The sequence below is a fragment of the Triticum aestivum genome, chromosome 3B (genome assembly GCF_018294505.1).
Source record: "Triticum aestivum cultivar Chinese Spring chromosome 3B, IWGSC CS RefSeq v2.1, whole genome shotgun sequence".
In the NCBI taxonomy this organism is placed as follows: Eukaryota; Viridiplantae; Streptophyta; class Magnoliopsida; order Poales; family Poaceae; genus Triticum; species Triticum aestivum.
In genome coordinates, this window is record NC_057801.1 from 380,382,767 (window position 1) to 380,410,631 (window position 27,865).

Genomic DNA, 27,865 nt, shown 5'->3' on the forward strand with positions numbered 1-27,865 from the left:
ATGCCACCAAGTCTGCTCCAAGGTGCGGCGGCGCTGGAGACAGGGAACTTGCGGTGCTCGATCCAGGCGACAGGACAGAGGGGACGCGAGCAGCCTTGACGGCGGGGCCATTGCGTGGTGCTCGGGACCGGATGGCGCTCTTGGTTGGGGACGAGGAGGTCCTTGAAGTAGAGGCGCCGGCGGCCTGGAGGTCGAGGTCGGGCACAGCCGGCGCTCGACGGCGGCGGAAGGGCAGCTGCGCTCCGGTGGTGGTTGGCGCAAGGAGCAGCAGAGAGCTCGGGTGCGCTGGGATCCAGGAGACGGGGATGGGGGGCGAGGAGGTGGAGCTCGGGCTCCTGCGGGGTTTGAGCGTCGGCGGTCTTTGACTCGAGATGGGTCGATGGGATGGATGGATTGGATCTGGGTGTGGCTGATGGTTGGTGCAGGGGGAATGAGAGGATCCCGAGGTGGGAAATGGGTGCGGCGGCGGCGGCTGGGAGGATGGGACAGCTCCCCTGAGATTTAGGGTTGGACAAAATATATACAGTAGGTGGATTAGGTTAGGGTCTACCTCATCCCTACGATCGTAATCGGACGGTCGCGAATAAAATAGTTAAGGAGCCCAATTAATAAAACGTAGATGTTTTATAGATGTTGGGGGATGATCTGGATCCAACGGTCACGACATCCAGGTTCGAGTTTGGGGGAGTTTCGGACGCGCACGCGAGGGGTCTAAGTAAAGCGTAGAGAGGGTCAAACGGTCAGACAAGAGGGAATCGAAAACCCGGTCGGTATCAGAACATTCAACAAACGCAACAGAGAGAAGTGAGGAGCGGCAACTACGAGCGAATGCAAGTTTTATGAAAACGATGCCGATGCAATGCGAATGATGCCATGAGATGAGATGCATGGCAAGAACAAAATGCAAAACAAAAGACAAAAACCCAACCACGAAGGAAATATCATATCGCATCTTCGGAAAAGGCAAGAGTTCGAGTTACGAATATGGAAAGTTGTATCCGGGGCGTTACACTCATGTGAAGCCCCCACATCATCAAGTGAGAAACAAACCTTCAATGAAGAATTGAGCTTAATGGTGAAGAACTTCAACAAATTCTACAAGAGTAGAAGCAAAGAAAGAAGCTCTAAGTCAAGGTCCTACAATGACAAAAGATCTTCTAGTCGAGAGCGCAATTTCTACAATTGTGGGAGACCCGGACACTATTCCAATGAGTGTACGGCACCCTACAAAAGAAGAGAAGATTCTCCAAAAAGAAGAAGTAGAAGAGAAGAATCACCACCAAGAGAGAGAAGGAGTAGAGATGATCGATATGAACGAAGACCCTCACGGAGAAGCAAGGATTCGGAAAGGAAGGACAAGTCATCAAAGAGCTACACAAAACAAAGACATCAAGCTCATGTTGGTGAATGGGTATCAGACTCTGACTCTGACAATCACTCCGAGAGAAGCTATCACTCCGACTCCGAATATACTCAAGATGAAGGTGTTGCCGGTCTAGCACTTGTGTCAACCAACTCTTACGACATATTTGATTCACCAAATGAAGGAATTGGAAGATGCTTCATGGCCAAAGGTCCAAAGGTAACACACCCCGAGTATGTTGATTTCAATAGTGATGAAGATGACTTGCTAGGTGATGATGATTTACTTTTTGACAACTCTAGTGATGAATACTATGATGAAACGTCAATTAATCATGGTAATCAAGATAAAATGAATGACAATGATAAGGAGAAGATTGAGCTTCTAACTAAAGAACTAAACACTCTTAAGTTAGCTCATGAAACTATCTTCGAAGATCATCGAGAACTTTTAAGGGCTCATGAGAAGTTACGCTTTGAAAAGCTCAATCTTGAGCAAGAGCATGAGTTCTTAAAGGCAATCAATGATGATCTCCATAAGAAAAGTTCCTCTTACATTGCCAAGCGTTTACTCTTATCTACTTACATGCCTCAAGTCAAGTCTAGTAAGAAGAACAAGAAAGATTCTTCCTATAGTAGTAATAATAATAATGCTAAATCCAATATTGTTGCTTCTAGTAGTTCTCTTGATTCCACTAATGATTCTCTTAGCCAAGTTACACTTGAGCAAGAAAATAGCTTATTGAAGGGAATTATAGATAAAGGTGTATACAAGAGCCTTGCCGGGAGTAAGCAATTCGAGGAAATTGTACGCAAGCAAGGAAGGCACCGGAAGAATCAAGGTGTTGGTTTTGAACAAAAGTTCAATGCCAATGGAGTTGAGTGGGAAGAAGATCAATACCCCAAGACGAAGTTTGTTCCTCAACAAGAGAAGTATGATCCTACTTCCTTCAAGGGAACACAAGCACAAGATGACCTTCCACCACAAGACCACAGGCAAGGACAAGCTTCAAGAGGAGATTGATGCATTTGAAGAAGCACCTAAGGCCTTGGTCAAGTGGGTTCCCAAGACTACGTCAAGTTCTACTTCATCAAGTACAACTACAACTCCAAGGATTCCCATCAAGATGATGTGGATCCCGAAGAAGAAGAACTAGAGTGTTCTTGAGGTTGACTCCGCCAACATTCTTCACTCATATCATTATGGCAAGGACAAGTGCAATCAACTTCCATATCTTGCACTAGTTCAAGGAGTCACAAACCCTCATGTTGGTAAGGCAAGGGAAAAGGTAACCTAATGTTTCCATGGACATCATCTTGTGTGTGCATCACTCTATGTCTATGGATATTCTTGTTTGTTCCTTGTGGGACTAACCCATGTAGGTATTGAAAGTGCAACTCACTCCAAAGGATTGCTCCAAATGATCTACATCAACATTGAGCATCCACATCTTCAACACCTACATGAAGTCATCATCGACAAAACCCAAGGTTAGTTCATCCCTCTAAGGGGGGATCTCACATCTAGGGGGAGCTTAACTCTAAGAACTGAGTCAAAGCAACTCTAATGATGTGAACACATCAATGCATTATGTAAAAGTGGTAACCCCACTTGAGCTTAAACGATGAGTATGACCTATGATCAAATGTTCTCATTTGACTCCTAAGTCAATATACTCATATATAGATGACCTAGTCATCGCCAATTGTTTGATAGATGCTAGAATTGGTTGTGCATGCTTTGCCACATATTTCATTTTCCATTTTATTGTGTGAGCATGTTGGTTGCATATTTTACTCATTCGAGGACATCCACTTGTTGTTTTGATTGATTGGTTTCTTTTTATTTGGCCAAGTGGATGGACAAGAATGCCTAAGAACCTTCTCTAGCTATCTATGCTTTTCTCGTCTCAAACTCTATCCATGCTACATCCCAAAAATTGATCAAGTCAGATTCGAACCACTCTTTGTGAGGAGCACTCGGAGTCCCCGATTCGTCATAGACTTAAACTTCCAAAACTTCTTTGTGCTTTTCGGTCTGACCAATTCTTCCATTTCGGTCATACCGAGATCACTAAGTCGATCTAGGTTTCCAATCTCGGTGCAACCGATTTGAACTTTTCGGTCACACCGAGTTGCTGTAACTGTCAACAGTTATGCATCTCGGTGCCACCGAGTCGTTCCACTCGGTCACACTGACAGTGTCGGGCTATATATTCACACGGGAAAAAATTTGGAAAGCTTTCTCCAAACCTCTTCGCCTGCGCATAGCTCGCTCTGCCTTCTAGGTCTCCGGATCATCGACTTCGTCGCCAGCCGCCTCCTGTCGCTGGTCTCCGCCGTTGCCGCCGTAGCGAGTTCATTGCCGAACTAGGGTATGAACTCGATCACAGTGCTATCCTCGTCTGATTCTCAGCACATTGTGTTCATTATGATTCTTGCCACGATTGAAACACATCTATCCAGTCAAAACAATCCTTAGAATAGATGCTATTTGAAAATTTAGGGTTAGGTTTCCGTCGAAACCATCTCGGACCCACTGAGTTGAAAAACTCGGTCCCACCGATTCGGCTAACGCCATTGCACTAGTAACTCTCGGTCTGACTATGAATTGCTAATCGGTGTGACCGATTTTAGAACTTTGTGAAACCCTAGCAGTCTCGGTGCCACCGAACTGTGACTCGGTCTGACCGAGATCACTAGTTTAGGTTCCAAAACTGCTTCAGTATCACCGAGTTTGAAAATCGGTTGATCCGAAATGCTTTCTGTGGAAAACTAAAACTAAGTTTTTGAATCATTCTTTTGCAAAAATCTCTGCATTTTGTGATGCTCATCCACTCTATCTCATCTATAACTATTCACAGGGTCAGCAGTCAGTGTATTCAGCATGTCATACCAAAGTGATAGCAAGAACAGGGAAGAAGAGCAGATTCACATGAGTGAGGGCACTAGTCCCTCTAGCACTTCAGATGATGGCAGCAGGAGCACCCCAAGCAATCTGCCTAAAGCTGCCACCAGGGCCAGAAAGAAGAAAACCTCAGAATCTGAGGATGAAGACTATGTGGCAGTAGAGGATGAGGCCACTTCCAAGAAGAAGGTGGTCAAGAAAGAATATGGGTCAGCTGCAGCCACTAAGCCAGTTGTGCAGAAAAAGGCACCTGCCAGAAGGGTACCCACTTCCAAACCCAGGAAGGTTGCCACTAGAGAAACCATGAAGTTACTATTGAGTCAGAAGATGAGGCTGCTGGTCAAGACAAGAAGAAGAAGAGAGTCAGAACCACTACTGCCAAAGTTCTTGGCAATCCCTCTATGAGGAGAGACTCTGAAGAAGAAGAAGAAGAAGAAGAGGTTGCTGCACTAGCACCCAAGGGACAAAAGCTGATGTGTGATGCTATAAAGTTAGGGGCTGCACCATCAAAGCCCAAAGAAACACCCAAAGCTGCCTCCAAGCCCAAGAATGCACCAAACAGGAACACCAGGAGTATACCAGCTGCTGAGAAGAACAAGGCCCCAGTGCCTGAAACTGTTGCTGAGGAAGAAGAAGATGAAGAGCATGTGTTGAGAAAGCTGAAGCCAAAGATTTCAGACCACAATGATGCTCATCCTGTGGCTGAGAACATGAAGCTGAGAAAGGATGCAGGACTCAGACAGTGGAGGTTGTCTGATCCCTATGCTATCAGGAGAAGGACTGTTGTTGATTACAGGTTCCACACCAAGGAACAACAGGATTTCTATGAGACAGTGTTGTTGGACAAGAAGCCTATAGTTTGTGACATGAGGTGGGTCGACTGGACCTACATGAAGGAGAATGAGGAACACTATCCTGGAGTGCAAGACAGTTTCATTGCTTGTGGAGTTGCAGGCTTTGTTGGGCAGAAGCTCACAAAGTGGAATGATGAGCTCATTATGCAATTCTACTTCACAGCACATTTCTACCCAGATGGCAGGATAGTTTGGATGTCTGAAGGTACGAGATACCAATCAACTATTGAGGAATGGGTAAATCTGATCAATGCATCCAAGGAGAGTGAAGATGACTTGGATGTTTATGCCAAGAAGAAGATGGATCACAATTCCATGGCTCATATGTACAAGGAGATCCCAGATGCTGCAGTTGAGACACATAAATTTGGATATGTACATTATCTTCTGTCAGGACTCCCAACGATCAACTGGATCCTAAGGCATACTCTATTGCCCAAGTCAGGTGATCACAACATGATAAGAGGCCATGCTATAAACTTGCTACACTTGTTTGATGTGCCACAGAAATTCAAGGTCATGAGCCTCATTGTTGAGACTATCAAGAGGACAGCAACAGACCAGAAGAGAAGTTGTGGGTATGCCCCACAGATTCAGGAGCTGATTAACTCCAAGATTGGGATAGGCACATACTTGCTGGACAAGGAACATTTTGCTATCTATCCAGAATTTGAGGACAACCAAGTGGTTATGGATAAAGATGAACCATCTTCTGTGCATGCTCAAGCCAAGAAGGAGAAGGCAAGGACAGAGAAGGCTACCAAGATGCCAACAATGGAAGAGGCATCTCAGTACTTTTTAAAAAGCAAACAGGATCAACTAGGCTACTTGATTGCATCCACTCTGAGGATTGAGAAGGGGTTGGCCACCTTGACTCAAAACCAGGAGAGCCTGGAGAGGATCACGGAGCAGAAGTTCTACAATTTAGATGTGAAGGTGACTGAGATCCAGTCTGTTGTTGAGCAGCTTCAGGATGACATGGAGGAGAGGAAGGGCAAGACAACCACAGATGCATTTGCCAGAGTGCCTAGAGCTTAGAGATCAGCTGCAGTGCCAGTGACAGACACCGGAGCCACTTCATCTGCACCAGCTACAACTCCTACAGCTCCAATGCAACCAGCTTCAGCACCCACACCTCCAGCTCCATCTACATCAACTGATGCTTTCGTCCTTGGCGTTCTATCTACACCACCACCTGAAGACCAAGCCTGAGAGACGATATAGTACTATGCATTTTCTAGGAACTTTTTGGTAACTTGTTTCCAAAGGGGGAGAAAAATGTATAGATCATAGGCTTCGAGAGAGAGTGTTGCTTTTTGTTCTCTCTTGCTTTGGTGGTTAAACTTTATTTGCTTGTTTGAGATACTCTATGTCTGTGTGATACTTGATGATCATGTGGTTGATCATATGCTACATTTATGCTTGTTGGATGACATTATCTTACTTATCCTTATATGATCATTCACTTTGCTTGGTGATGAGTGCATGTATTCAATCTTTTATTATTTTGAGCGCTCCACCAAGATGTATGTGACATGGAAGAGAAACCCATGAGCCTAATTCCTTGTGCATTTGCAGTCCAAAGCAAATCTTAAACTATGCACAAATTTAGGGGGAGCTCTTGCTTACCACATACTTCTCAAAGCGACGATGTTTTTCAATCTTATTATCATTTGTCGAAGCTTTGATCTATATGTTGTCATCAATTACCAAAAAGGGGGAGATTGAAAGTGCAACTATCCCTAGGTGGTTTTGGTAATTCATAACAACATATAGCTCATTGAGCTCATGCTATTCCAAGACAAATATTTCAGGAAAGCTCAATGAATGGCATGGCATGGATGATGAAAGTGGATCCCTCAAAATATTAAGGACAAAGGATTGGCTCAAGCTCAAAAGCTCAAGACTCTACATTTTACATTTTAGTGATCCAAGATCACATTGAGTCTATAGGAAAAGCTAATACTATCAAGGAGGGATGAGGTGTTGCTTAATGAGCCTCTTGCTTCAAGTGCTTAGTGATATGCTCCAAAAACCCTCAACTACTTTCTCACATCCACATATGACCTAAACCCGAAGTCAAAATCGGTCCTACCGATTCTTTCTATCCGGCGCCACTGAGTTCAAATGTCATAGCCACTGCCACAAACCCTAGGCAAATCGGTCTCACCAATAGGGATCTCGGTCTCACCGAGATGGGATTGTAATCTCTCTGTTTCCCTTCGTAACGTTTCGGTCTAACCGAAGTGAGCGATCGGTCCCACCGAGATTGCAATGTAAACTCTCTGTTTCCCTTTCATAACATTTCGGTCTCACCGAAAAGAGCAAATCGGTCCCACCGAGTTTACCTGACCAACTCTCTGGTTAGCTAATTACCAAAATCGGTCTTACCGAGTTTGTGTAATTGGTCTCACCGAAATTACGTTATGCCCTAATCCTAACCATATCGGTCTTACCGAGTTGCATGTCGGTCCCACCGAAATCACTAACGGTCACTAGGTTTACTAAATCGGTCCGACCGAGTTTGTTGATTCGGTCCCACCGAGTTTGGTAAATTGTGTGTAACGGTTAGATTTTGTGTGGAGGCTATACATACCCCTCCACCTCCTCTTCATTCGTAGAGAGAGCCATCAGAACAAACCTACACTTCCAACTTACCAGTTCTGAGAGAGAACCACCTACTCATGTGTTGAGGCCAAGATATTCCATTCCTACCATATGAATCTTGATCTCTAGCCTTCCCCAAGTTGCTTTCCACTCAAATCTTCTTTCCACCAGATCCAAATCCTATGAGAGAGAGTTGAGTGTTGGGGAGACTATCATTTGAAGCACAAGAGCAAGGAGTTCATCATCAACACACCATTTGTTACTTCTTGGAGAGTGGTGTCTCCTAGATTGGCTAGGTGTCACTTGGGAGCCTCCGACAAGATTGTGGAGTTGAACCAAGGAGTTTGTAAGGGCAAGGAGATCGCCTACTTCGTGAAGATCTACCGCTAGTGAGGCAAGTCCTTCGTGGGCGACGGTCATGGTGGGATAGACAAGGTTGCTTCTTCGTGGACCCTTCATGGGTGGAGCCCTCCGTGGACTCGCGCAACCGTTACCCTTCGTGGGTTGAAGTCTCCATCAACATGGATGTACGATAGCACCACCTATCAGAACCATAACAAAAACATCCGTGTCTCCAATTGCGTTTGAATCCTCCAAACCCTTCCCTTTACATTCTTGCAAGTTGCATGCTTTAATTTCCGCTGCTCATATACTCTTTGCATGCTTGCTTGAATTGTGTGAAGATTGCTTGACTTGTCCAAAGATAGCTAAAATCTGCCAAAGTCTAAAATTGGGAAAATGTTAAGTTGTTAATTGGTCAAGTAGTCTAATCACCCCCCTCTAGACATACTTCAAGGTCCTACAACGGCCCCGATTCCTGTGTCGCTGGCGTCAGTCTCAACCGTAAACTGCTGCTTGAAATTGGGAAGAGCGAGGAGAGGCGTGGAGGTGAGACTCAGTTGCAAGAGTCTGAAGGTTGTTTCAGTTGGAGGTGTCCACACAAAGGGAACCCCCTTCTTAAGCAGATTGAAGAGGGGACGGGTGATGACTCCAAAGTTTTTGACAAATCTGCGATAATAACCGGCGAGACCCAGGAAGCTGTGAACCGCCTTCACATCTGTTGGCACAGACCAGTTGGACACAGCTTGTATCTTCTCCGGATCTGTTACAACTCCCGAACCACTGATCACATGACCCAGATAGGCGACTTGCTGCTGACCAAAAGCACACTTCAAGAGTTTCACCTTCCAACTGTCATAGCAAAGCAACATGGGCACCTCTCGTAGCTTCTAGACGTGTTCTCTCAATGTCCGGTTGTGCACAAGAATGTCATCGAAAAACACAAGCACGTCATCGCGAAGAACTGCTTTCAGGGTGCCGTGCGTCGCCCCATTAAAGGTACATGGACCTCCGGCCAATCCAAAAGAAACAACTCTGAGAGTGGCCTGAATGCGTTTGAAACGCAATTTTGTACTCTTCTCCTTTTGTGAGTCGAATTTGATGATAACCGGCTCGAAGGTCTAGCTTGGTGACCAGCATGACCCAAACAACTCATCCAATAATTCCTCGATCACTGGCACTGGGTACTTGGCGACATTAGTGAGTGCATTGAGATGACGATAATCGACGCATAGACGCCACGTCCCATCTTTCTTCTTCACAAGTATCACTGGTGATGAAAAAGCGCTTGTACTGGGTTGGATGATGCCAGTTTTGAGCAGTTCTGCAATCTGTGCTTCTATCTCATCCTTGTGATCTGGCTTATGGCGATAGGGTCGAATACTGACTGGCTGCACTACGAGAATCAAGGGTATCCGGTGACCACATGCACGATTGGGAGGAAGACCCTGTGGTTCTCCAAACACATCTGAAAAATCTTCCACTAACTGCTGAATGAGCGATGGGACTGGTTGCTACTGCTCTTGGACCGGTGAAACTAAGTACACCTGAACTATGTGTGACACTGCACCCTGCTTGCAAAGAGCCTCGAGTTGAATGCTGTTGATAGTATAGCAAGTCGAGGATGTTGCTTCGCGGCCCTGGAGGACAACTGCTCCTTATGCTAACTAAAACTGCAAATGCTTCGCTCGCCAATCTACTGTCATAGGACTGTGGGCTTCTAACCAATCCATCCCAAGAATCGCATCATACGTGCCCAGTGACAATATCTTCATGTCGGTCACAAATTCTTTGCCCTGTGTGTACCAAGCACATTGCTATACCATAGAAGAGCAGAGAAGTTCACCACCGTCAGCCACTTTGGACTTTGCATTCTTTGGGTAAGGGCTGGACTCCCTCCAACTGCAAAGCGAGCTCCTGGTTGATGAACAAGGCCGATCTACCGGAATCCACAAGCATTAGGACCTCGTGGCCCTGGATCCACGCTTGCAACTGGAAAGCCTTGCCCGAGACCCCGCCTGATAGCGCGGAGCGAGAAATGGCACAAACTGTCTCTTGACTGTCCTGTGGCTGTTCAGGGTCGTCACCGTCGACGATCGCGTTGATGGCGAATAATTCCCATAGCTCCTCGATGACGTGAAGTTGCACGGATGTGGGGCAGACATGATCGTGACCCCAACGATCGCTGCATTTGAAGCAGAGGCCCCGGGCATGCCTGTAGTCGCGCAGGGCCTTGACCTTGGCAGTGTTCGCACGCGCTTCCTCGACGCCACGGCGATCGGCCGCGATCGCCGGCGGCGTAGGTCTTGTTGGTGGCAGGGGTGCCCCTCCGCGTGGTTGTGCGTCTGAAGGACGCGATGTCGATGGTGAGCGTGCATCGCCAAACGCACCATGGACCACTTCTTCTTGCAGAAGGGCAAGGGAGCATGTTGTATCCAGATCCGGTGGTCGCTGCACTAGCACCACCGCCGGATGTCCGCCCGTAGTCCCTCCACAAAACGAGTCAAAAAGAAGGAAGGATGGATATTACCAAAATAGGATGACAGATGGTTAATGATGACTTCAAAACTTCGATGTAATCAGCGACAATGGTGAGCTGCCGCACGGTGTAAAATTGACGGATCAAAAGCTGGTGTCGATCATGACCGAAAATGGGTGCACAATAGCGAAGAGAAGGACTCCCAATCTAGATCAGATAGTTTTTTCTGAACAGATTGAAGCCAAATCAAGGTTGGTCCCGAAAAATTCAGGGAAGCCATCAGTACCTAAAAGGACTCAAGAATGCCAAACATCTGGAAGTACTGCTCACACAAAGTTTTCCAGAGGCGTGGGTTTTCACCCGTGAATTGGGGAAACTGATGGAAGGGTGCGCCTGGCCTAGACCAGCCAGGAGCTGACTGGCGTGTGTGAGCGGTGAAGCCAAGGGAAGTGGTGAAGCGAGGGTGTACTGACCCGTTGCTGGGAGCGGCGGCGGCGTCGCAAAGGACGTCGCCGGAAACCCCCGGGGAAGATGAGCGACGCCGTGGTCCATAGCCCCTTGAGTTGATGCTGCCGCGCCCTCCACAACGCCGGAAGTTGCGCTGTGGGTCGCTGGCGGACTGGCCGTGGGTGGTGGCATCGAGTTGATTTCCTCGTATGTCGCCGCAGGGAGGGGCCGCTCGAGTTGCAGCGCGGCGACGGCCTCGCCGAGATCCGCCACTCGGCGCTCTAGATCGGGGCGCTAGCTGATGATGTCATCGATCTTGGTTGTGGAGGCTTGAATTGACGTGATCGCCGTGGTGTGGGCCGCCAAGGTGGAGTCGAGCCGGTCGAGGAAGGCCTGGATGGACGGATCCATGGCAGCCAAGTGAGATCGCGCCTGACGTAGCCGACGTGTCTCGATGAACTGCGCTAGATCATTGCAGGGAAGAGGAGTGGGATGGTCTCTGATACCAAGTGTAAGATGATGGATAATGGAAGGGGATCGATCTATTACAACTCTCCGAAGTAGTAGCAATACAGATTGAATACAAGGTTCAGTTCTTGCAAAGGGGAAACTACACGAAGATGAACTAGGTTGCCGCCGCCGGGTTCTACATTGATCCTATGGATGATGCCTTCAGTGGCTGGCTGGTGCTTTAGCAGTCGCAGGCTTGCCTGTCACCCACTCTGGGCCTTGGATGCGCGAGTTGGGCTTGCGTGCACGGCTGGGCCGCGTACCCCTGGGCCGCGTACCCCTGGACTGGTCGCTGCTTGCAGATGGGGCCACCTTGTCAGGAACGCTGACAGCGACTCGACGGGAGCTCGGGAGGAGCACGAGCGGCAACTTCGCTCAAGATCCAGATCCTGCAACAAAGTCTTTGTTGCGATGAGAGAAATTGCAACAACGACCTAGTTGCAAAAACTAGTGGTGATGGTCATGCAGCACGTGGCGTGTAGACAAGATGACGGATTCGGGGTTGTGATCCGCCGGATAATCTATAGAGTTTCCCGAAAACAAAGCAATGTTTGTTGTAAAAATAAATCAGAATTTGTTTCTTCTTATTTTTCGGATTTTAGAATCGCATTTTCGTCACTTTTGCAGCTCCCTTCGTTTCCTAGTTGCGAATTGCGATGTTAATCTCTCACACGGGCACCTCCACTTTCCAACAATTCTTTTTTTTGAAAGGCACTTTCCAACAATTCTGTTTAAGCGGAGCGTGGTGGCTGGTGGGTGATGCTCGCGAAAGCGAAGCACCACCACCCCACAAAGAAAAAGAATATCCCCAATCCCACACTTCGATCACCGCTCAAACCCTAGCTACCAATCCCCGCAATTCCTCCCCTGGCCCAGGTTCCTCCGTAGCTGGATGCCCCCAACCTAGGCGGCGGCTCGGTGGCGTGTGTGCGTGCGCGGCCGCCGATGGAGCCGCGCGTGGGTAACAAGTACCGCCTCGGCCGCAAGCTCGGCAGCGGCTCGTTCGGGGAGATCTACCTCGGTTCGTGCGCAGTTCCCCCGCCTGAACAAACCATTCGGATGCTAAAGCTCTCGCCTTTGTGCCGATTCTGTTGGATTGCTGATTAAATCGTGTGTTTTCACTTGCTTTGGGTTGCCGGTGCAGGTACTAACGTGCAGACCAACGAGGAGGTCGCGATTAAGCTTGTGAGTTGATGCGGCAATTCTCTTGGATTTCAGCATAGTTGTGCTTATGATTTTATAATCAGTGAGATTTTTGCTTTTAGTGCCAGTATTTTCTTTTCTATTTGGTATTTAACTTGATAATTGATGATTTTCTGTAAAAACGCACCCAAATATTGGAGCAATCTTATATCTCGCTATTGTGGAAAGTACAATAACAAAAGTATATGCTTCTTGGCTATTCCTTCAGGCTTATATTTCGTGAATTGGTAGCTATGAGTCAAACTTCTTTACTAATTACTTCCATCTGCGCTTAAAGGGTAAATGATGGATACAGAAGCAAGATTCATTGAAAACTATTTCCTGCCAAGGATTACGGGTTGCTATTATATGGACTGAGCTGTGTAAGCTCTCCTGCATTTGCAATCTTGCATTAGTTCATTTTAGTTCCCAAGAATTAAACGTCAGAGAGAGTAGGGAAGATATAGGAGAGGAAAAGTTGATAGATGGTAAATGCAGCCCAACCACCTCCATATGCTCTAGTGCATCAGCAAGATTGTACTTGTTTCAATTCTGAAGTTCTAATCTTAGTCCCTTATTTGTGGTGTGCATTGGAAAAATGTTGCTGCATTATTGGTGTCAGAATAATGATTGTTATGATGTCACACTCAGTCTATTTCTCCAAAACTATTGCAGGCTTTGTTCTGTTCAGACTGATAAGGCCTTATGCTTTTGCTCTGTGCAGGAAAATGTGAAGACAAAGCATCCTCAGTTGCTGTATGAGTCAAAGTTGTACAGAGTACTGCAGGGCGGAAGTAATACCCGTTCATTTTCTTTCCTTGAACCATAAATATAAGATATTTTTTGCCGATGTGATTCGGGCATACATTTTTTTTGGTTGTGCAGCTGGGATTTCAAATGTCAAGTGGTTTGGTGTTGAGGGTGACTACAATGTTCTTGTTATGGATGTGTTGGGGCCAAGCCTTGAAGATCTTTTCAGCTTTTGCAACAGAAAACTGTCGCTCAAAACTGTTCTGATGCTTGCTGATCAAATGGTACACTCAATAACTGAGATTAGCTAGTCTTTGTCATTTTGTTGTTGTTATTTGATGATTTTATCTGGTTAAATCCATTTAACTTCCATTTTTATTAGATCAACCGAGTTGAATTTATACATTCAAAGTCCTTCTTGCATCGAGATATAAAGCCAGACAATTTTCTCATGGGCCTTGGAAAGAGAGCAAATCAGGCAAGTCATTTTTGCTGTTCACCTGCCTACAGTTCTAGAAATTATTTAGAACATTACATATATGCGCTTACATCTTGTGCTTACTGTTGTTTTAGGTATATATGATTGACTTTGGACTGGCAAAGAAATATAGGGACACGTCAACGCACCAGCACATTCCATACCGGTATATCTAGGCTGATGCTTGAGTCAATTGTCATTTGCACTTCTGCAGTAATTTACTTTAGTTGCTTTGGTAATGGCTGATGTTACTTTAGTGGGAACCATAACAGTACTGTGTTTCTACATCGAATGATATTGATGACATAATATATAGTATTACCAACCATCCTTTTCTTAACGAGACTTTGTACTTGTCTACCTATAGCCTGTATGACAAATGTGTATTGAAATACAGGGAGAACAAAAATTTGACTGGGACAGCTCGATATGCGAGTGTAAGCACCCATCTCGGAATTGGTTAGTCCACTTCACAAGTTGAATATTATATCCATTTATCTGCTATGTATATCTTTAAGTGCACCATGTTACTGTTTCTTCATTAAATCTCTCTTGCCTTTAAATGCACCATCTTGTTTAAAGAATAAAGGTTGATGCTTTTTAAATAGAACAAAGCAGAAGGGATGACATGGAGTCTCTTGGATATGTACTCATGTACTTCTTGAGAGGAAGGTTGGTTATGCAGCTTCAGTTTGTTCTATTTTTATGTCATCTGGTGTGTTCTAACCGCCCCCCTGTTACCAGTCTCCCATGGCAGGGTTTAAAAGCCGGTACGAAGAAACAAAAGTATGAGAAAATCAGCGAACGGAAGATTGCCACTTCAATTGAGGTGATTCTCATGCACTTTAAATTCAATCATGACTTAACTAGTTTGTGTATTGATTGTTTGTTCGATTTCAGGCTTTGTGTCGTGGATACCCTTCTGAATTTCAGTCATTCTTCCATTACTGCCGCGCACTGCGTTTTGAAGACAGTCCAGACTATCAATACCTGAAGAGATTGTTCAGAGATCTTTTTATTCGAGAGGGTTGGTTTTCTATTTATATGTTACTAGATAACGTTTTGCATTGCAACATTTTTTTTATAAAAAAACTACTTTTCGGACACTTCTCATTGGTTATTTTTCTGTGTAGGATTCCAGTTTGATTATGTTTTTGACTGGACCATTCTTAAATACCAGCAGTCACAAATGACCAGTGCTCCACCACGTGCTATTGTCAGTACAGCTCAAAGTGCTAGCCTTCTGCACTTGTCCGTGGAATAAATATCTGATAAATGTTCATGTTCTGTTGTTTTAGGCCGCTGCTGCAGGACAAAGCTCGGGGATGGCTCCAATTGCAAGTAATAATAGACTGTCAGGTATTCTTGTCATGTAGCTGTTTTTTTCCCTACAACTAACGTTGTCACATTTGATAATTAGATTTGGAAATAGTATAATGGTTGGATGCTTCGTGCAAAATTATATGCAACACCAATGAACGAGTGCAAATAATAATGGAAATTATATAATATATGTAAGTGGAGCAGGCGCGTAAACTGTTTCCCGTTATCTTGCTTAGGAGTAGCACACATCCTGTTTCAGGTGCATGTTCAGAACTACTCTTCTGTTGTATTGCTATTTCTTCAGCTAATCCATGGGCCGAGTAGGTTCTGTTAGGTTGGCTAACTGTCTCCTGAACTGATTTAGCCACCGAAGAGGGAAGAAGAAGTGGGTGGTCAGATGATCCTACACGACGTCAAGTTCCACCTACAGGAATAAATGCAGGCAGCTTAGCGAAACAGAAGTCACCAGTTAGACCAGATGTGTCCGCACCAAAGGAAGCTGTGGTGAGTTTGTCCTATTTCATTTGTTTAGCATTGCTACCATGGTGTTCTTTGGATGCCTGAAGGATCCTATTTATCCTTCTGCAATGTAATTTCTCAACCTCGAATGACCTGTAGTTGTCCAGTTCGACTTTTTTGGGTCGGTCGGGCGTGTCCTCAAGGCGACCTGCTGTTTGTAGTAGCCGAGATTTGCCAAGCAGTGAGGCTGAACCATCGCGTAGTCGTGCACCAGACGTGAGTCCAGGGACGTTCCAGAGAAACTCAGCCCCACGGAGGACCTCACAGACGCTTGACTACTCTGACCCCAGGCACAAGTCTAACAGCAACAACTACGAGTCCACTATAAGGGGCATCCGGGGCCTAAATTTCAATGCCAACGATAGGATCCACTACTAGTATCTTCTGGATCCTAAAAAGCATGTATAATATGTGATCTGCTGAAGTTAAAGTGGGGAGTGAGGCCATACTTTCCGAGCTACTCTCCTACCATAGTACCATGTGATCCACAAGCTACGTGCTGGAGCGGTGAGGCAGTTTACTGACGCAAAGAAACGGGGGCTGGCTGGCAAAATAAAGGGTCTGCGACAGCCATGGCCCTAAAATAGACGTTGGGCCTATGTTTTAGCCTCTCTGTACAGGTTTTCTTTTGTGCGTTGAGATGTTGCTTTCGTACTTTTCACATAATATTATGTTTTAAGATATTTACCTTACTGTCATGTCTAGTATGTTTACATTGGAATGCCTTGTTGGCTTGAGCAGGTAACTTCGAGCCCAGTGATAATTGTTTAAGTGCTTGTGATTATTATTGCGGACTGTAAACTTTCGGCACCTCCATGATAGGTCTAGTGTAGGGAGACAAAACATTGATCCAAACAGTATAATCTTTATTGAGACCATTAACGGTATATACGGGACCCCTCCCTCCCGACCCCGTGTTGCCACCTCCCGACCTCCCATCGACTCTTGCGCATCCCCTCCCTCCGCCGCCGCCGGTAATGTCGCTGGGCGAAGGCCCTGCGGCGCGGCGGCGACGGACCTCCTCTAGCGTCTCGAGATCTGAGGCGGCGGCGGCCTGATTTGGATCTCCCTCCCAACGAGGATGGCAGGCAGCGGCGGCCGGGGCATGATGGGGGGCTTGACTGCAGTCGGCGGGATTAATAGGAGATGGTGGCAACGGCGGTCGGGGCGCGTCCCAGGCTACGTCCTCAAACTGCTGCATCTCATCAGATTCGACGACGTCTCGCTGAAGCACTCCGGATCTGCATCGCATCATGAGGGTTATGGCGGTGGTGGTCATCTCCTACGTCGGAGGTGGTCGACCTGAGGCTAGGTGACAGGATCTCGAGATCTGTAATCTAGTCCTGGTTGCGAGTCGGGGAGACATAGGTGTCGGTGAAAACCGAGCCGACGGCGGATGATGGTGGCGTTCTACGCCATTACCTTGATGAAGGCATCGTCCTGTAACTACTGTCGACCCACTCGTGCTGCTCCGGGGGAAACCCTAGGATCTGGTTTTTCAGATCAGACAATGGCAGCATTGCGGTGTCATTTCTCTCTTGGGAGCATCGTTTGTGGAGCAGCGTTGGAAGTCAGAGGTAGGAGGTGGAGCGGCTTCATCTTGCACGATGCTTCGGTGGTGATGTCAAGTCATGCCTGGCCGGCAGGTGCTACGCTTTGTCATGCCTGGCCGGCAGGTGCTACGCACGACAGATTTTCCAAAGACTTCAAGTTGTGTCGACTGGTGGTACTTGTCGGCATGGTGCTGAGGTGTATCGGCATCGACCGCGACGTGCTCATCAGTTCGCGCGCATGGAGGTGGTGACATTGGGCGCCGTGGTGGCCAGTGGCGGTGCCAGAAATCCAATCATGTGTGGTCAACTCAGTATTGTGTAGTCAAATGGATGCATTTATAAGTTTTTTGACATAATTTATGCTTGTTGTATGTTGTTTTTGCAAAAAGCTATGTAGTCAATTAACTACCAAACTCAAGTGTGGCTTTGCCACTGGTGATGGCGTTGATGGCAACTAGACCGGGCAAGGACGATGCGTCAGTGCAACTTTGAAGATGGAGTGATGGCAGTTGGCGGCGGCGGCCTCTGAGAGCTCGTCGGACCGATGTGTGCCCTATACCCGGCAAGTGGCTTGGTTTGGGCCTCAAGTCTTAGATGTTAGGCTTGGTTGCGAGGTCTGTGGTATTAGATCCAGACTATTAGCATCCCTTTATCAACTGGATAGAAGTAGCAAAAGATGTTGCCTAGACGGTGGTTTTAGACTTACTGCTGTATTTCTTTGTAAGGTCTTTTTTGAGTAATTAATAAAGTGGCTGCATGCTTCGCCCAAATGCCAGAGCCCGGGGGTCTTCCTCCTTTAAAGAAAAGTATAATCTTTATTTGTAATAAGGTGATAATGCCACCAGGCGTGACATCAACAGGCGCCAGACTTGAGCGAAAGACGTGTTGGTTGCCAAAAGGCAACTTTTCCTGGGAATCAGACATTAATTAATCATATAGTAATTAACACATGTTAATCAATCCTAACACTAATAGATGATCGATTGACAGCGAGCAGACATCATCATGATAAAGGCTTCTCCAAGAACCATATGGGAATAATATGAGAAAAATGTGTTTGATATAATGTTAAAACTCTTGTAAGCCTAACAAAAAAGAGGGAGAAATGACACAATAAAGAACGATTATTGTCCTTTTGCTAATTATAATATGTGAAGAACTTAACTAAATGAAAGCAAAGGAGCAAAGAGGCCCAAGCTCAAGGAGAAAGCCTTCATAGATGGAGTGGACTCCCCTCTCATGGGTCACAATTCCTCTCACAGCCTAATTAGGAGCCCACTTACTGAAGGACCAAATTAGGTCTATACCCCACCTCATCTCAAGGGTAGCCTTAGTCATTCGTCGAGAACTCGTAGGCTATAAATAGCCCCTCATTGCAATGTAACTCATTCACTCTATCGATGTTTTGAGACCAACACATTGTCGTTGAACGGTGACATATTTGTTCGGAGGGCGAGCGAGTGGTGGATTGTGGTGGTAAGACACGAGACAAGGGATTTACCCATGTTCGGGTCCTCGGGACGTGGTAAGACCCTACTCCTGCCTTTGGAGGTTGTATGGCTCAAGTGCCCGACGATTGTCAGAAGGATCACCAAAGTGATCGGTTTCCTGGGTTACAAGCTATTGGCCTGACAATACTGAGGAGGAATATGTGTTCGATTGCCCGAGAATCCCTAGCTCGGCCATGTACATCTAAGGTTACGTGGTTCAAGTTAGATTGTCGGTCGACTCGCGCCCCTCAGTCCCGCCGGACCGTGTCGTGTGCAGGAGACCTTTTGCTTACGCGTATCCCAAGGGGGTGCCACCTGGCCCCCAAGTGTCTGACTTAGCGCTACCATTACCAAATGACAAGGCCTTTGCCTAGTTGGCGCATCCAAATGTCGTATCCTCGCCAGTAGTCCCCGAGTGCCGCATGACCTGTCCAGCAGGAGGTTGCACATGACTTGTCGAATCCCCGCACAAGAGGAACAAAGGAAAGGGGGAAAAGTCGAGTAGCGCTTTCGGGGCATGTGGTGGTTTTTGAGCTACTAATGGGTAAGACTCGATCATATCCAATAGAATTTGGCTAGTGGCCCATTGCAGGGCGTATCATAAATTTAATCAGAGTCCTGGGCTATGCCCGCTAGTCTGGGTTGGCCAGTCTCAGCTAGTATCCCGAAGGAACGTCCCTACATCTCTTTCATGAACCGGAGGGTGCGCCGTGGCTGCCCTTCACTCAGGTGTATCCGGACGGCTTAGGGTCGGAGATCAGTCGCCGGTATCGATGAATTCTGGCCTGAGTGATGAACAAGTCAGCTCTCGGTTGGAACCTATAGGAGGCACATCTTTAGGGCATCATGTCCGTGTCAGGCCTCGCATGGACATATAGGATGCGGCGATGTTGCTTACATTGTTTGATCCAAAGAAGGGTAGAAGCTCCCGCTGTCTCACATTCAAGAACCATGGCAATTATAGCACGAAAAATAACATTAATTACAAACATGGAAGTAAATATAACATTTATTATTGTCTCCAAGGCAATATTTCCAACATGTTGCACATTGGGATAGATTTCACATTGATCTAGGTAATGATTTGCTAATTCACATAGGGAACATGTAACTTCATTCATAGGATATTCCTCTCCTGGATGACTTTCTTCACGATAGTGCGGTCATCGGTTGTTCCCTATAGGTGTGTTCTACTTCTCCACAGATTTTGCAGGCATGGTGCTTCTTCTTGTCACGACCTGATATCCTTGACGTTTGGGTGACAAGGTGGGATCCTAAGAGCATCTCTTTAAATTCTTACTGGTAATGTCCTCTTCTCCTTCGTTGATCATTTGGTGCATCCTTTACCAGGTAGTGGATCCTTTTTCCAGGTGTTGAACAAAACAGTATACCATAACCTTGTCCTCAATGGCATGAATCATCATGTGTTCATCCAAAATCGGAGTCCATTGCTTTGCTTCAAATGGAGTTGCTGTCCCAATAAAGCCGAATCTTTTGTAGTCCATCCTGCCATGGCTTGGGGTTTTAGGGTCTGGGCTAGAGATTATGTGACAAATAGGGGAGGAATAGATACCCTTACAAGCATCTTCCTAGTTTCAAAAGTAAGTTTTGATGTGTGGTTGTCATCAGAACACAGAAGATGTCATCTCACATCTAATGTATCTATAGACGTGACTATATACACGTCTTAAATCTTCAAAGTCTTTGTTGTTTTCAAGTTCTTCAATGTTGGAAGTTTACTCCACTAGTAGTTGCATCTTCTTGATTCCCAAAGCATGCTAAAGGGATAGGGGGTCTCAAATACACAATCTATCCTACTCACAAAAGATTGCAAATCGCATAACACAATAAGATGTGACTATATAGACGCCTTAAATCTTCAAAGTCTTTGTTGTTTTCAAGTTTTTCAATGTTGGAAGTTTACTCCAGTAGTAGCTGCATCTTCTTGATTCCCAAAGCATGCTAAAGGGATAGGAGGTCTAAAATACACAACTTATCCTACTCACAAAAGATTGCAAATCTGAAAGCACGGGATATCACCCAGAGGGGGGGGGGGTAAATGGGTGATTTTTAGAAATTCGTCAAACTCTGAACAATTTGATGAAGATCACAGTGAAGAAATAGAGACGCAAAGGAAACTAAGTCATCACAAAAATTAGAGTACATGCAATCAGGATACGAAAGAGTGAAGAACATGCCATACAACCATACGAGCGTAAAGAAAATGAACCGAGGAAATGAAAGATAGCGTGATGAAATTCTTCAGTTCCAATTCGTTAGAGCATTGATCACAAATTCTTTACCAGCAGAACAATGGAAGAGAGGGTTGAGGAATTTGAAACCAGGTTGGCTCGCTGAAGACAATGCAATTTGGTAGGCAAGTTCCAGTTGCTGCATCAACTATACGTTTGGTTGAGGCGGCTGAGTCGCAACAGAGGACACACATTTCTCAGCTTATTTCTCTTGAGCTAAGGCTCGCAGACCTTGCCCAATCGCTCGTGGTAAGTCTTCAAGGTAGACTTCCAAAACCTTCACAGACTTGTTCACCGGCACACCACAATGACTCTTGGTGTATTCAAAACTTGACGCCTAACTGTCTGGAAGAATGATATTCTTCAAAGGTAAAAGGCATCGGTCCACACAAATCAATCTTTTCAATGATGCTCAATCACTTTGGCTCTGGGTTTTTCCTCACTTAGGATTCTCTCAAAACCGTCAGAGGATGGGTTGCTCCAAAATACAAGTGTCAAGTTCTCTCTGAGCAGCCAATCAACAAGTGGTTATGGGGGGTGGCTATTTATAGCTAGGGGGCAACCCAACATGAATAGTCATAAATGTCCTTCTCTGATTGACAATTGTCAGGATAAGGATCCACTCGACAGCTGGCACGCGGCATATCAACGGCTGCAATTTGAAGTCTCAAATTTGTCGGGGCACTCAATTTCTTAATTTTTAAGTAGATCGCACTGGCGAACTCCTAATTCCTCAGCCTGACTGAATTCATCAGCGACCAAATGAACTTCCTCACTCTCGCTAGCAAATGCATCGGCTGTACACTACTGGAATTAGAGAATTTGCCATCATCCAGTTCTTTGTTGTTTGCTAGCAGACGACAAAGAAGGTCTTTGCCATCTGCTTACAAAAAACAGACGACAAAGAACTGGATGATGGCATAGCCAGTTCTTTGTCGTCTGCTAGCAGATGACAAAGAATCTTTGCCGTCAGCTAGCAGACGGCAAAGAATCTTTGCCGTCGGCTAACAGACGGCAAAGAGATGGGTGGGGTCCATTTTAGGCCAGTGCTGTAACGGCCCACCACCCCCACCTCTTTGCCGTCTACTAGCCGACGGCAAAGATTCTCTGCCGTCTACTAGCCGACGGCAAAGATCCTCTGCCGTCTGCTAGCAGATGGCAAAGAACGTGCCCCATCCTAACTAACGGTCACCCCCTCTTTCTCTTCCCGGCCCCACCCCTCTCTCTCTTCCCTCTCTCTTCGCCCACTTGCGCCCGCACCGCCGCCACCCAGCACCACCGTCGCCCGGACGCTGCCGCCGCCCCGGCGGCCACGGGCTCTACCGCGGCCGCCCCTCCACCCTGCCCCAGGCCACCCAGCCCACCTCCTCCACTGTCCTCCCCCCTTTTGAAGGTGAGCTCTCCTCTTTTTTTCTTCTGTTTTTTTAGATTTAGTTCAGTTTAGGCTTAGTTTAGTTTAGTTTTTTCTTCTTGTTTTTAGGTTTAGGTTTAGTTTAGGTTAAGAAGAAAGATGAAAGATGAAAATAATAATAATAATAATAATAATAATAATAATAATAATAATAATAACAATAATAATAATAATAAGAAGAAGAAGAACCTAGTTGAGGTTAGGGGTGCGTAGGCACCGACGGAACCGGGTCGAGGATCGTCGGTCGCCAAAACTAGGGTCGAGGGTCGGGGCAGAGGGTCGAGGGTCGTCGATCACCGAGGGGATAGATGGTGGAGCCAGTGGGTCCCGCTGTTCCCGGCGCCGTCGCCCAGGCCGAGAATCGCCCGGCCTGAGTGTCGACCCGTCGCCCGTGCGTCGCCATACCCGAGGGCGCCTGGGGACGAGTGGGTTAGTGGGTTCCTCGGTGTCGATGGGACCCTAAATGACAACTATTTAGGTTAGGGGTGCCTCAACATCGTCGGAACCCTGAATGACATATATTTTTGTGGCATCCTGTTGTAAATATTTAGTTAGGTTGACGGGAAAAACAATAATGCTATGTTACTCATCTTTGGATTTAAATGTGCAGTTGTTTCGTCGCTGCGAGGGTCTGGTGTTCGACGAGCTCCGTCCCTGCGTTCGTTGGTGAGCACAAATGACATCTCCTCCTCCCCCCTTCATTATTTGCTCTGTTCCGATCTTCGTGTCAATGAAACTTGCTAGATATAGGTGTCTTCAATCATTAGTATGCGTGACCAGTATTCGTCTCCCGTTCAAAAGGGTTACCGTTATAAATATGCATGCATTTGCATATTTATAACCGTAATTCTTTCGAATTGTCCAACGTTATCCATGGATAGCCCGAGTAGTGTAGATTGGGTTCGTTTTTCCATATGCTTTGCTCCGGATCCGACACATAAATTTTGTCAGTGCCTCCCTGTTGTTCTCCGGGTACACATCCTCTCTGCTTATTGGAGAGACATGTATCAGGAGAATAGCGGGGAGGTGCTCTCAAAAATTTTCTCGGATCCGGAGCAGAGCATGGGAAAACGAACCCAATCTACACGTACTCGAGTGGGATTAGGACCTATCTTTACGTATTAGAGTGTAGGTTGCATGGACGTAATAAAATTGACAAACTAGATTAACTGATGAATATACATGCTGAATTATATATATATATATATATATATATATATTTATATTTCTTGTGTGTCCAGTAGCTAGGCAAGATGAGTGATCGTGCGTGGATGTACACCTGTCACACTAGTCAGAAATACATGACCAATGAATGGTTAACAAAAATCAAGGGGTTTGTGAGAGCCGCATTTGCAAATGGCCAGAGAAAAACTTGGTGCCCCTGTGTCTGGTGTGACAATTGGCACAAGAGGACAGAGGATGAAATGGGCAAACACCTACAGAAGAGTGGTTTTACCTCCGGTTATACGGTGTGGACATTTCATGGTGAGTCTGCCCAACGTGCCAGAGCTGAGGTGGTTCGTCGTCGCACCGACGAGCATGGTAACGGGACGGAAGACATGGTGCAAGACTTTGATGATGCTCGGGATTCAGACGATGAGATGGAGGAATTTGCAAAGGCCTTCAATGAAATGTTGGAGTCTCCAAAACGTCCTCTCCACGAGCACACCGAGCTTTGTCAGCTGGATGCTATCTCACAAGTAATGGCTCTGAAGGCTCAATTCAACCTGGGCAGAGAATGCTATGACGCGATGATGATAGTATTTAGACACTTTCTACCAAAAGGCCATGTAATGCCTGCAAACCTGTACCAGTTGGACAAAATCCTTCATGCACTTAAGATGCCCTATGAGAAAATACATGCCTGTGAGAAAGTATGTGCCTTATTTAGGCTTAAGTATGCGGACTTGAACTATTGTCCCATGTGCAACTCTTCCACGTATATTCTAGTAGACAACGGTATGAGGGAGAAGACGCAGACCAAAATTCCCATTAATGTTCTTCGGTATATGTAATCATACCAAGACTTCAATGTATTCTCATGGTCGAAGAGACGGCCAGACAAAGGTCATGGCACAAAATGGGTAAAAGAACCAAACTAGATGCAGATGGGAATCTGATGATGGTACACACATCAGATGGTTCTGCATGGAAGCGCTTTGATGCATTACATGAGCAAAAAGCGGCAGATCCAAGGCATCCTCGAGTCGCCATGAGCACAAATGGGTTCAGTTGTTGGCCCATATTTGTCATTCCACTCAATCTCCCCCCGGACAGATTATGCAAAGAAAGAACATTTTTCTGACGTTGATAATTCTAGGGTCCAACTATCCGGGGAAGAATATGAATGTGTACATGCAACCGCTTAAGGACGAATTGCAAGAAGCTTGGGATAATGGGTTCAAGACATACGACGCCGCTAGCAAACATAACTTCATAATGCGTGTGTGGTCCATGTACTCGATGCATGACTTGCCGGCGTATGCGGTATTCGTTGGCTGGTGTGTGCATGGAAGGTTCCCGTGCCCCACATGCAAGGCAACTCTTTAGTTTCGTTGGCTGCAGGCGGGTCACAAGTTTTCTTGCTTCAACTTGCATAGACAGTTCCTGGATCCTCGCCATAAGTTCAGGAAAGACAAGAAGAACTTCATCAAAGGTAGAGTTGTGAAAAACTCTGCACCACCCGCGTTGACAGTCCAACATACCCTGGATCAGTTAAACGCTCTCGAGCCATCCAGAGCGTCCAGGGTATTTCAAGGGGTATAATTCCGAACATGCCCGGACTCACAAGACATACTTGTGGGATCTGCCTTACTTCAAAGATCTCCTTTGCCCACAGAACATCGACGTGATGCACACTGAAAAGAATATCACCGAGGCCCTTTTTGATACATTGTTCGACATAGAGGGGAAGTCAAAGGATAATACTAAGGCTAGAGTCAATCAGGAGGCGCTATGTGATAGACCTTTACAAAACATGCAAGAACCAAAAGGAAAGTAGAACTGGACGAAGCCAAAGGCATGGTTCAATCTTGGAAGGCCAACTATGAGGGAAATTATCTTGTGGGTGAAAATGCAGTTGATGTTCCCTGATGGGTATCCGGCGAATCTAAGGAGGGGAGCGAGCCTTGAAAAATTGAAAATATTTGGTCTCAAGAGTCATGATTGGCACATATGACTTGAGCGGGTAATGCCGGTGATGTTGCGTGGCTTATCCCAGAGGATGAATGGCTAGTACTGGCAGAGCAGAGCTATTTCTTCCGTGTTCTTTGTGCGAAAGAACTATCGCTAGGCGTGCTAGAAGAAATGGAAGAGTTGGCGCCAGAATTGACAAGTTAGAGAAGATCTTTCCACCAGGCTTCTTTAATCCAATGCAGCATTTGATTTTGCATCTCCCGACCGAGGCAAGATTGGGTGGGCCCGTGCAAAATCGTTGGTGCTACACAACTAGGAGGATGCATAAGACACTTCGAGCAAAATGTAAAAATAAACGCAGAATTGAAGCATCGATGGCCGATGCATTCATTACTGAGGAGGCGGCAAACTTCATGACAGCACACTACGAAGCCAAAAATCATCATTTGCATAATCTGAAGCCTCGGTACAATGCTGGCGACCCTAAAAAAGGTGGATCCAACCTCAGCCTATTCAAAGGGAATCTCTTACTAGCCTGTGCTTCGAAACCAATATCGTTGAATGTCGAAGAATGGCGGGCCATTTCGTTGTATATCTTCAACGACCTAATAGAAGTGCGGCCGTACATCGAGTAAGTTCTTGGTACATGGTTTCGTAACTTCTAATTCCTTTGAACTGCTCTTATTTCCGGATATTTGATACAGTCGATACGTCGCCAAATTCTCGGATGGAGCGGTGATCCAAAAGTAATCCATCAAAGAACATGAGCTTCTGGGAAAGTATGGAGGCGGCTTTCCCGTTTCATCTCTTGGTTCAAACAAACGGTAATTTCCATTAGACCATTCTCATTTCTTCGTCTAATTTGCGGCTAATGCAACAATCCTTCCGTATTAAACTTGTAGGCTAATTCAAAGTCTATGGACGCTGAATTGAGACAAGTTGCTAATAGTTTTGATTATAATGTCCATTCATTTGATAAATACGACAGCAACGGGTATCGCTTTCGTACCTTTGGAAAAGAGCTATCTATGGCCGACCAAAAGTCTACAAATTTTTGTGTCTCTGCTATCGGCGAAGGAGGTACCGAGTATTATGGGAAAGTTGAAGCAATTTATGAACTTCTATTTTATGGTGAAAACCGACCGAATGTCATAGTCTTCAAATGTTATTGGTTCCAGCCGAAGGAGACTAGAAGGACTGATGAACATATAGGGCTAGTCGAAATCAAACAAAGCACCTATTTATATGTTCCCAATGTCTATATTATGGCTCAACAGCAGACCCAAGTTTTCTATCTACCGTGGTCCTGCCAAACTTATCCAAATCCGAATGGTTGGGATGTAAAGTGCCACCACATGTTAGACCACCCCCCAATGAAGAGGATTATGAACCTCACATTAACCCAGACACATATGAAGGAGAACTATTCCAAGAAACACGTCTTTCCAAAAATCGTTTCAGGAACCGCTCTACTTCACCCCAGAAAATTGAAGTAGACAACGACAATGAATCCGACTTCACCCCTGAGCCGAAACAAGAAGAGCCAGAACAAGAAGATGTTACTGCTGCAGATGACTGATACATCCATTTTGCATCATGCTTGTATATGTATATTTATTGCATTATGGGCTGTTATAACACATTATAGCACAATACTTATGTTTTCTCTCTCTTATTCTACAAGGTTTACATGAAGAGAGAGAATGCCGACAGCTAGAATTCTAGGCTGGAAAAGAAGCAATATTAGAGACCTATTTTGCTCAATTCCAAAAGTCCTGAAACTTCACGGAGAGTCATTTGGAATTAATAAAAAATATTAGCCGAAGAAAGCACCAGAGGGGGACCACCTGCTATCCACAAGGGTGGAGGGCGCGCCCCTGCCTTGTGGGCCACCTGGCAGGCCCCTGATGCACATCTTCTGCTATATGGTGTGTTTTGACCTGAAAAAATGAGAAAGAAGCTTTCAGGACGAAGCGCCGCCATCTCAGGGCGGAACCTGGGCAGAACCAATCTAGGGCTCTGGCGGAGCTGTTCTGCCGGGGAAACTTCCCTCCGGGAGGGAGAAATCGAAGCAATCGTCATCACCAATGATCCTCTCATCAAGAGGGGGTTAATCTCCATCAACATCTTCACCAGCACCATCTCCTCTCCAAACCCTAGTTCATCTCTTGTATCTGATCTCTGTCTCAAAACCTCAGATTGGTACCTGTGGGTTGTTAGTAGTGTTGATTACTCCTTGTAGTTGATGCTATTTGGTTTATTCCGT

General features: G+C 46.0%; 1 protein-coding gene across 7 annotated transcripts; it reads left to right on the top strand.

The window, feature by feature from the left end:
• The first annotated feature begins 12,190 nt into the window (after positions 1 to 12,190).
• LOC123069955 (casein kinase 1-like protein 1) lies at positions 12,191 to 18,037 on the top strand. Of its 7 annotated transcripts, none has more exons than XM_044492946.1 (14): positions 12,191 to 12,527; positions 12,651 to 12,691; positions 13,413 to 13,482; positions 13,574 to 13,722; positions 13,821 to 13,916; positions 14,012 to 14,082; positions 14,314 to 14,375; positions 14,525 to 14,588; positions 14,661 to 14,745; positions 14,817 to 14,943; positions 15,050 to 15,132; positions 15,215 to 15,275; positions 15,604 to 15,743; positions 17,701 to 18,037. In XM_044492946.1, exons 1-14 carry the CDS (start codon positions 12,452 to 12,454, stop codon positions 17,767 to 17,769), a joined length of 1,194 nt encoding a protein of 397 aa, XP_044348881.1. In that variant the 5' UTR covers positions 12,191 to 12,451; the 3' UTR covers positions 17,770 to 18,037. The 7 variants fall into 7 exon arrangements, with proteins under 7 accessions (XP_044348881.1, XP_044348882.1, XP_044348879.1 ...); XM_044492947.1 differs by lacking the exon at positions 17,701 to 18,037 and adding an exon at positions 15,866 to 16,456; XM_044492944.1 differs by lacking the exon at positions 17,701 to 18,037 and adding an exon at positions 15,858 to 16,456 and having other exon boundaries at positions 15,215 to 15,257.
• The last annotated feature ends 9,828 nt before the right edge of the window (positions 18,038 to 27,865 follow it).

Bases quoted from the DNA above. Each gene is read 5' to 3' on its own strand.
- LOC123069955 (XM_044492943.1), top strand. From the start codon at position 12,452: ATGGAGCCGCGCGTGGGTAACAAGTACCGCCTCGGCCGCAAGCTCGGC. The intron at 12,528-12,650 runs GTTCGTGCGCAG...TTGCCGGTGCAG, and splicing joins GTTCGGGGAGATCTACCTCG to GTACTAACGTGCAGACCAAC. The intron at 14,589-14,660 runs GTTGGTTATGCA...CCCTGTTACCAG, and splicing joins ATGTACTTCTTGAGAGGAAG to TCTCCCATGGCAGGGTTTAA.